Genomic DNA, 10,000 nt, shown 5'->3' on the forward strand with positions numbered 1-10,000 from the left:
AGACACACAAACGAGAGAGGCCATTTAAATAGAATGAAAACGTGTCCATAGAAACGCGAGCGTCAGGAACGTGTGAACGTGCGAGCCGAGCCCGACACTTTGCAATGTAATGCGCGCGTCCCTGCCCGCGCCGAAACTAAATAATGGATTTGTGTATTCGGAGGAGCACGGGAACGGGGTGCGCGATGACTTACATAACATAACGGGCTTTTTTTTTTGGCTTGAAAAAGAAAGAAAGAGTTAAAGTTTTAATCGAATTCCACTCTGCTAGAATAAAAGGCCGGTCTCTACAGTGGGGCGGGAGGCTCGTGAATGCGAGCCGCGGGGGGTCAGGTCGGTGACGCACTTGAGAGGTCATAGAAGTTTCGTGAAAAAGTCCCAGCTGCCTCGAGACTCGCAACGCTTTGCCAACGCAAACTAACCGACGCGGACAAAATGCAGCTCCGACAGAAATTCCAAGAAAAAGGCTACAAGATGACATTGCACAAAAATGCCAATAATAAACGGATGCAATAAAGCTGTATGGGCTCCTCTGGATACATTTAGGCAACACATTCAGGAAAAAAAGGGAAAATTAAGTGAAGCGTCATTCAATTCTAATTGAAGAAATTATATACCATTATACACAACATAATTATACTTGCAAAGTGCAAAGGCTCTTCAAAAACGTACTAGCCTAATGAATATATTGGCCTACTATAAAAGCTTACAATAAGGCGTTACATTGGACACAGAAAATCCGTGGAAAAGTGAGGCCCATCAGTCTAAGTTAATTAACCAAATAGCCTCTATAGACTATTATTGAAACAAAGTCTATGGCACATCATTTTCCAAATATAGCATCGGACACCTGTTACATTCTTATTTAACGTAGGCTATAGCCTAAATTAATGAATGAGTAACATTTGGACTACTCACCTTTCAGAGAATGAGGCTAAACCCAACTGAATGAATGCGTAATCATCCGCGTTCAGCCGCCTGCAGATGTGAAATTCCGAAAGATGACTTCTTTCGCGCTCTGATGCGCGCTTCTTGGTTCCAGGTTTGTAAGTAGGTCCTTGTAGCGGTGGCAGCAGCGCGAGCTTCGTCCCGGGGGGCTGTTTAATACCTGGAGCAGGAGGTTTGTCCGGCAACCATAGAAACGCTACACCCCCTTGTAAACAGCTTCCCGTTCTTCCATTGGTCTGGTGGTTGCTATAGTGCCTCATTTTTAATCACTCTCTCTCCCTCAGGTTTGTTCGTCACGCAAGTCAATTCTGTCTGGTTCCCGAAAAGGGAGTGTGCGAGTAGACGGGAGGATTTCGCATTTTTAAAGCCCTAACCCTTTCAAAAAGCAGCAGGGCACTTTACCCGCACGGGTTGGCCAGCGGAGGTTATTGAAGAGGGAAAGAAATAGTTTTGCCCGTGCAAGAATGTCAAACAGAAAATAGAGAAGTTCAACAATGGCTCAGGGGGTTGGCTTGGCTCCTGTAACGTTTATGGCAACCGGACAAAACAGCAAAAACAATATCAAGTGGCCGTTTTAAATACTAATTCCTTTGCCTTGTGGTGCTTGTTTTCATTGTGGTCCTTGACTTGGATCAGGTTTTAGAGGCGTATTTGGCTCGTCTAAAACTAACGTGTCGGCAAGAAGTGGGCACTGAAAACATATCCTGTTTTAATTAATGCCAAGAGTTTGCGCGAGCATTCAGCAGGTGGACTTGGCTAGGCGCGCGCTTCTCCCGCCCAGTGACCCGCGCGGAGCGGCAGGTGTCAAAGCGCGAGACAGACAGTATAGCGCACGCACGCAGAAGCAGAGCGGGGCTCTCGCGATGAAGGAGCTCTTTTTATGGCGTTTTATTGCCTTTGAGGAGGGCTTCAGGAAACCACTCAGCCACGCTAATGGAAGAGTCCTCTCGAGCCCAGAGCTTTGTCTCTCTCTCAACTTCGTGTCTCTTCTTCCCTCGTTCTCTCCGTGTCGGATTAAGAAATTACATTCCTCCACAAGCCACGAAGGTCCCCTGTGCGAGGGTGCTGCTTTTGTCAAAAGAACAAGCTACTCAAGAGCAGGTTTGGGCTATTTGCCATGAACACTAACTGGTTCAGGCCCAGTGGTCTGGTCTAATTTATAAACTAGATAAAATGGCAACCCACTGAAGGCAAGTTTCTCCATTCCAAGATTGGAGACAAAAGAGAGACCTTTGTCTCCAATTTTGGAATGGAGAATGTGGGTGGTTTGCCAGAAATGCAATTAAACATATTCACCTCATGAGCCATTTACATTCACAGGGGACATCAAGGGGCAGTGAAGGGAAAGAAAGTGGAGAAATGGAGAGGAAAGAGAGAGAGAGAGAGAGAGAGAGAAGGAAAGGGAGAGGCGGAGAGGAGTGTGTCTTCCAGCAGGGGAAAAGCTGGGAGGAGGAGACCAGTGCGTCGAGGCTCTTGAGTGTCGCTCAGCCACGAAATCGCCTCCCAGACGGCCTTATTGCCCCTAACGCTGCCCTTACACACACACACACACACACACACACACATACATTCTTTTTTTTTTTAAAGATTATTTTTTTGGGCTTTTTATGCCTTTAATGGACAGGACAGTAGAGAGAATGACAGGAAGTGAGTGGGAGAGAGAGTCGGGGTGGGATCCGGAAAGGACCACGGGGCGGGAATCGAACCCGGGTCGCCGGCGTACGGTGCAGGTGCCCCAGCCAGTTGCGCCACTGCCGGGGCCCACACACATACATTCTAGCGCTAGACGAGTTTCAGGGCAGACCTGATGGTAACCCCCTGGAGCTGCCCTTACACACACACACACACACACACACACACACACACACACACACACACACACACACACACACACACACACACACACACACACACACACACACACACACACACACACACACACACACACACACACACACAATGTTCTTTGAAACACACAATTGCTGTTTTACACTCTGTCTTTTAATTATTACTTTTTAAACATGTTTAAACTATTGTAGTATTGTGCTTGTATGTTATGTGTTTTATGTTTCTTTTTATTCTTTAGCCTACTTTTGACACTATTATTTGATTATAGCCGTTCTATGCTTTTATTGGTTATTCATGTTTGCTTTTGTTTATGTAAAGCACATGGAATGACCTCTGTGAATGAAATGCGCTATAGAAATCCTGGAATCCTGGACCTGGAGGTCATTGCAAACTTACGCACGCACGCACACACGAACGCACGCACACACACACACACACACACACGAACGCACGCACACACACACACACACGCACATACACGCACACACACATACACAGTGAAGGGGAGATGAGCAGCAAGCTGGCTGGGGCAGGAGAGATTCCAGCCTGAATCTGGTACTGGATGAAGTTGTCACACACACACACACACACACACACACACACACACACACACACACACACACATAGAGTAGGGGGATGAGCAGAAGAGACTGTAGGACAAACAGACGTGCATCAGAAGTATCAGGGCATTTCCACTGATAAACATTTCAATTGCACTGACCGGCTCATAGACTCTCCCACACAACAGCACTGGCTGTGATCACTGCAATGTTACACCTGTGCCAGCAGATGGCGCCAAGTGAACACATTGGAAGCTCCTCCCCAAAGCATGGGACAGACGGGTCTAAACAGTGCGGCTATGAGAGAGTTCAGCTGCTCGTGAACTCAGTGTGTTAAACAGCGCGGCTATGAGAGTTCAGCTGCTCATGAACTCAGTGTGTTAAACAGCGCGGCTATGAGAGTTCAGCTGTTCATGAACTCAGCGTGTTAAACAGGCTATGAGAGAGTTCAGATGCTCATGAACTCAGTGTGTTAGCGCGGCTATGAGAGAGTTCAGGTGCTCATGAACTCAGTGTGTTAGCGCGGCTATGAGAGAGTTCAGCTGCTCGTGAACTCAGTGTGTTAAGACTGCCATGTGTCCAGCTGACTGTGTGTCTGTTTCTCTGTTAAAGCCAGACTGTACTGTATTAGTGCTGTTTCTCTGTTAAAGCAAGACTATACTGTATTAGTGCAGTGCTGTCTCAGCAAGACTATTCTGTATTAATGCTGTTTCTCTGTTAAAGCAAGACTGTACTGTATTAGTGCTGTTTCTCTGTTAAAGCCAGACTACTGTATTCTGTATTAATGCTGTTTCTCTGCTAAAGCAAGACTATACTGTATTAATGCTGTTTCTCTGTTAAAGCAAGACTATACTGTATTAATGCTGTTTCTCTGTTAAAGCCAGACTATACTGTATTAGTACAGTGCTGTTTCTCTGCTAAAGCAAGACTATACTGTATTAATGCTGTTTCTCTGTTAAAGCAAGACTGTACTGTATCTAATGCAGTGCTGTTTTACTTCCAAATGGGAAAATGTATTTACCTCCGCCAAGGAGGTATATGTTTTCATCGGGGACCGGCGTTTGTCTGTCTGTCTGTTTGTCTGTCTGTTTTAGCTGTGTCAGTGTTAGCAAGATAACTCAAAAAGCAATGGATGGATTTCGATGAAATTTTCAGGGAAGGTCGGACATGACCCAACATAAAAACAATTAAATTTTGGGACTGATCCATAATTCTGTCGGGATTCCAGAGGCGTTTATGTATTTAGCTTAGTGGTGTAATGGCATGGTATGGCCACGTGGTGGCGATCTGAATAGTTTAGGTTCAAATGTATGACAACCTAGGAAGAACAATGCAGGCGGAGGTAGCTGCACTCTCTGAGTGCTTTTCTAGTTTGTTTTTTTGTTTTTGTTGTTTTTTTGGCAAATGCATAATACTTTTGTAAAAACAAATATAGTTTATCTTAGCTATCGCAAACTTCAACACATCCAGTGAAGCAGTTAAAAGTCTATCTCTGCATCACTACTGATTACCTTAAATAATAAAAAAAAAAACATTGCCACTGAGGTCACCACACCCACCCCCACACACACACACACACACACACACACACACACACACAGAGCTGCTAACCACTGCCTTCCAGGGAAAACCTTGGTGACTTATTTATCAGTCAAAGTGCTGAAGACACACATCATACACACACACACACACACACACACACACACACACACAGAGCAGCAGAAACAGGAACCCTTACACTTATGTTTGTTCCGCCTCAGCGTCCAGAAACAGAACTCTGTGTTTGTCCCCGGATAAAGAACCTTATTCCCCAGATAAAGAACCTTATTCCCCACAAATAACCTTATTCCCCAGATAAAGAACCTTATTCCATGTTTTGATGTAGATGCAGAACCTTATTCCACCCTCGAGTGTGGCTCAAGATAAAGAACCTTAGTCCCCATATAAAGAACCTTATTCCCCATAAAGAACCTTATTACCCAGATAAAGAACCTTTATTCCCCATAAAGAACCTTATTCCACCCTTGGATGTGGCTTCCCCACCCAGACCGTTGTTGCTTGCTATATCTCCAGGCTACAGGGCCCCTGAGAGGGTGTTTTCCTGGAGAGGGTTGGGGGGGATTCAGGTCCAGTCTCCTGGTCCCGGTGGGTTGGGGGGGATTCAGGTCCAGTCTCCTGGTCCCTTGAGGGTTCTGGGGGATTCAGGTCCAGTCTCCTGGTCCCGGTGGGTTGGGGGGGATTCAGGTCCAGTCTCCTGGTCCCGGTGTCGGCTCCAGAGGTTTATTTCTGCAGGTGCTATGGGGTAGTGTTAAGCATGACGTGACAGCCTACTGCAGGTAGGTGTGTGTGTGTGTGTGTGTGTGTGGGTGCAGCGTGGCTTTTTACCGAGGGTGCTATGAAATGAGGGTGCTATGAAATGAGGGTCATATGGTTCTCTACTACAACAACACCCCACCCTGCCCCCCCATCTGTTTACATGGTAGCGCTCCAACAAATCAACTGTATTATTACTATTATTAGTTACCTCTGACACAACAAATCAACTGTATTATTACTATTATTAGTTACCTCTGACACAACAAATCAACTGTATTATTACTATTATTAGTTACCTCTGACACAACAAATCAACTGTATTATTACTATTATTAGTTACCTCTGACACAACAAATCAACTGTATTATTACTATTATTAACCCTCATGTTGTCCTCAAATCTTACCGACGTTCGTTATCCTTGGGCTCAATTTGACCCCAGCTAAAAAAACTCTTTATTAAAAAAATATTAAAATCATTTTTTTTACCCAGTTTTTTTTTTTGTGGTAGGTACTTAACTATTATTAGGTTACCTCTGACGCCGACAGATGCACATACCTGTAAGATGGCATACTGTCATGGATGTTGGAAGTATTTTCTGAGAGGTGGTGCGGATTATATTGACGGGGGTCTGGGGGGTTTTATCCCCTGTCAATATTTTTTTTTTAATTCTGACTGCTAAATACACTATTTACAGTAAACACAGTTTTCAGAGGGACAGAAATACCAACAGAGAAAGCAGCGCCCATCTTCTGCCTGATTCAAGCGACACAAACACACACACACACACACACACACACACACACACACACACCTACCTGCAGTAGGCTGTCACTTCATGCTAAACACTACCCCATGGAGAAATATCACAATGAGAGACAATCTTTCAGAAATGATGCTTTGTGCGAATGGGCTAGCAAAACCCAAGTTATAGTGGACGGAGATGCAGACCATCCCCCTCATTCATTTGTTTTGCACAACAGCCCGTTCTGCGTTCACTCCAGCGAGAGTGAAAAACATATCTAAAAGCGGAGTCATCACTATAGGCTATTTGCCATGACATATACCTCTGTCACACTCTGGACATTTTCAGTGTGACTATCAATCTGATTGAAATACATACAAGTTTTATCTTCAAAAAACGGGGACATCGGTAGTTTTTCTGTATTTTCCCAGGGACAGGCAACCAAAAATTCATCCATCCATTCATTCATTCGTTAATCCATTCACTCACTCATCTGTTTACCGTTCTACTGACTATTGATTCATTCATTGATTTATGGTTGAATAGACGGCATGTTTTGGCAGCGTGAGTTGCTTCCTCTATCTCTCTCCCTCTCTCTGTATCTCTCTCTACCCCCCTCTCTCTCTACCCCCTCTCTCTCTCTACCCCCCACCTCTCTCCTTCTATCTCTCTATCCCTCTCTCTCTCCCTCTCTCTCCCTCTCTCTCTCTACCCCTCTCTCTCTCTCTCTCTCTCTCTATCTGTGTGTGACTCTGACCTCTTCCTCTCTATGACTTCCTGTTGCACGTCTCTGTTTCTCATGAATGGGCCTACAGACCCACCCCCAGGTCCAATACATTATGGATAGAGCAGACAGACGTGTGTGTGTGTGTGTGTGTGTGTGTGTGTGTGTGTGTGTGTGTGTGGATAGTGTGTGTGTGTGTGTGTGTGTGGATAGAGTAGTGTGTGTGTGTGTGTGTGTGTGTGTGTGTGTGTGGATAGAAGAGTGTGTGTGTGTGTGAGTGTGTGAGTGTGTGTGTGTGTGTGTGTGTGTGTGTGTGTGTGTGTGGATAGTGTGAGTGGATAGAGTGTGTGTGTGTATGTGTGTGTGTGTGTGGGGGGGGGGGTAGTGTGTGTGTGTGTGTGTATGGGTAGAGTAGACCGAGCCATTCTAGATGGACGAGATAGGGAGCCCTACCCATCCACCACTCTACACTGTACACAGAATGAATAATTCAGCACATAGGGAGTGTGTGTGTGTGTGTGTGTGTGTGTGTGTGTGTGTGTGTGTGTGTGTGTGTGTGTGTGTGTGTGTGTGTGTGAGTATGTGTGTGTGTGTGTGTGTGTGTGTGTGTGTGTGTGTGTGTGTGTGTGTGTGTGTGTGTGTGTGTACTTATGTCTGTCTGACTGATGCAATATTTCCTCATCTGGGTCAGAGTTCATCAAATAATGGACCTCTCCACACATGTCCTCTCTCTTCCCTCTTCCATCCCTCCCTCCTTCTCTTTCTTCTCTCTTCCATGTACTCCCTCCATTCCTCTCTTCCATGTCCTCCCTCCTTTTCTCTTCCCTCTTCCATTCCTCCCTCTCTCTTCCATGTCCTCCCTCCATTCCTCTCTTCCTAGCACTGCTCTGTAGACTGCAATGCATAACTCTCATTGTAGACTTTAAAAGTGTGTGTTTTGTATGTTGCTAACTATTCCATGTCTAGACATGCCACCGCAAATCGTAAAGTAATAGGCTAGTTGAACAGTTCCGTTTGAGAGTTCAAAGTTTACTGTGTGACAGCTGTCCAAAAAAAATTAGGCTTAGCCTACGTGAAGGCATCACAACGTGCACATTTAAACTTCATCAAAACAAAAAAAAAACTCGAGTTGAACCAGTCATGTCCGCTTTATTCATGGGATGCGGAATAAACAGACGATTGATTCTGTTAAGAATATAAATAGTGCATTCAGTAAATCTCCTGAATCACCCAATCGTGTAGCGAAACAGAAATACCTTCCTGATAGCCAATAAGCACTCGGTGTTCAATTCGTTTCTGTCCAATCCGGAGCTACGTGTTGCGTCACTTTAGCCGATTGGCAATTTGTCCGATAGCCAATAAGGTTACCGTGAGTACTATCTCGCTTGTTGAAGTGTCCAATCAGACGGCGAGGTTCTCTTTGTTGTTGGTGATGACATGAAAATATTTGTTGTTACTGGAAGGCGAGGGGAAAGAGTGGAAGGGAGGGCCGGTGACTACAGACTTTTTTCGGCAATTAGAAATTAAATTATAGCCTTAGCTGTTTACTTTCTAACCTCAAATCATTACGGCGGCATTAACAGCGGCGATGTCGGTAAACATGGACGAACTCAGGCATCAAGTAATGATCAATCAGTTTGTTTTGACTGCTGGTTGTGCCGCTGACCAAGCTAAGCAGCTTCTCCAAGCGGCGCATTGGCAATTCGAGGTGAGTAAAATACACATACGGCAGGGTTGTTCGCTATATCAGTATCATTTTGTGTCCACAGACCTTTTGCATCTTTTTTTAAAGCAAGCGCCCTCTTTTATGAGATCCAGACTTTAACCAAGTCAAGCCATAACCTAGGTTTTAAAAACCTATATTTACGCTAGTTGTGAGTGTTCCGACGCTATAAACCAATGTTGTCATAAATTATTGAAATAAGCTCGTTGCTGCACGATGTGTCGTTAGCCCTTGAGCTAGAGTCACACACTTTCCGGAAGACGTGGTCAGGAGAATGTTAGCAATGTGCCATCGTGTCAGAAACGTAACGTTTCCCATTAATGCCCCTTTGTGCATCTATCTATATTGGTACTTGGCATGTTACAAAGCGTTTGTAAGCAACATAGCCTAATGTTATTATTAGCTAGTTGGCTAATGGATGTGTCATCAACATTACTCGTCGGTCGTGTCCAAGAGATTCTGCTCGTAATGTTATCCTCGTATGCCTTATTATTTTGGCGAGTTAACATTGCTCACAGGTTTCAGCGGAAATGTCTGACCATGGCCTCGATTGTTAAATTCAGTTGTTCAGCTGTAGTTTTATTGCAGCTGTCGTTGTGAACAGGAACAGGCTGCCAACAGGAAGTTCGCTGGGCATGTTTCGAACACAATAGAAGGGTTGGTGACTGGGTGTGTTTTGAATCTGTTGCAACACGGCAGCCGTTTTTTGTTTACATTCCCGTGCTCTGATTGCTAGCAAGTTCCACCAGTAGTCTAATGTAAGCCTGGTTCCGCTATGGCACATTCACAGGGTAGGGAACTCAGTGTACCAAAACATCAGCAAACCTAAGTGTAGTCCGGAGAGGAGTTAAAAGATTTTACGATGTTGTTTATACACACAGCACAATATACGGGCAGCCTAGTAGGCTACTAGATTAGAGTAATGGATTTTCTGGTTTGCGCTTTGTATCGACCGATTGTACACGTTAAACAAGCCCCCATCTTTGACTCGGTAGGCTATGGGGTATGTTATCACTTGCTGTCTTTGGAGGACAACATTGGCTGATCAGCATAATCCAATACCCTTATGCTCTCTATGGAATCGTTTTCACCTCTCCGTCAAAATGTAGCCTTTGGGCCGTTGTGTTGACATTCTGT

At 44.9% G+C, this 10,000-nt stretch overlaps 1 protein-coding gene across 1 annotated transcript in view; it reads left to right on the forward strand.

Annotated features, from left to right (window-relative positions):
* The first annotated feature begins 8,534 nt into the window (after positions 1 to 8,534).
* ubald2 (UBA-like domain containing 2) overlaps positions 8,535 to 10,000 on the forward strand; it is a 12,675-nt gene continuing 11,209 nt past the window's right edge. Inside the window, exon 1 of the mRNA XM_062526435.1 lies at positions 8,535 to 8,848. Within this exon, the coding sequence (XP_062382419.1) occupies positions 8,729 to 8,848 (120 nt within the window). The 5' untranslated portion in view covers positions 8,535 to 8,728. The remainder of the gene's footprint in view (positions 8,849 to 10,000) is intronic.

This window comes from Sardina pilchardus, chromosome 22 (genome assembly GCF_963854185.1).
Source record: "Sardina pilchardus chromosome 22, fSarPil1.1, whole genome shotgun sequence".
NCBI classification, from domain to species: domain Eukaryota; kingdom Metazoa; phylum Chordata; class Actinopteri; order Clupeiformes; family Clupeidae; genus Sardina; species Sardina pilchardus.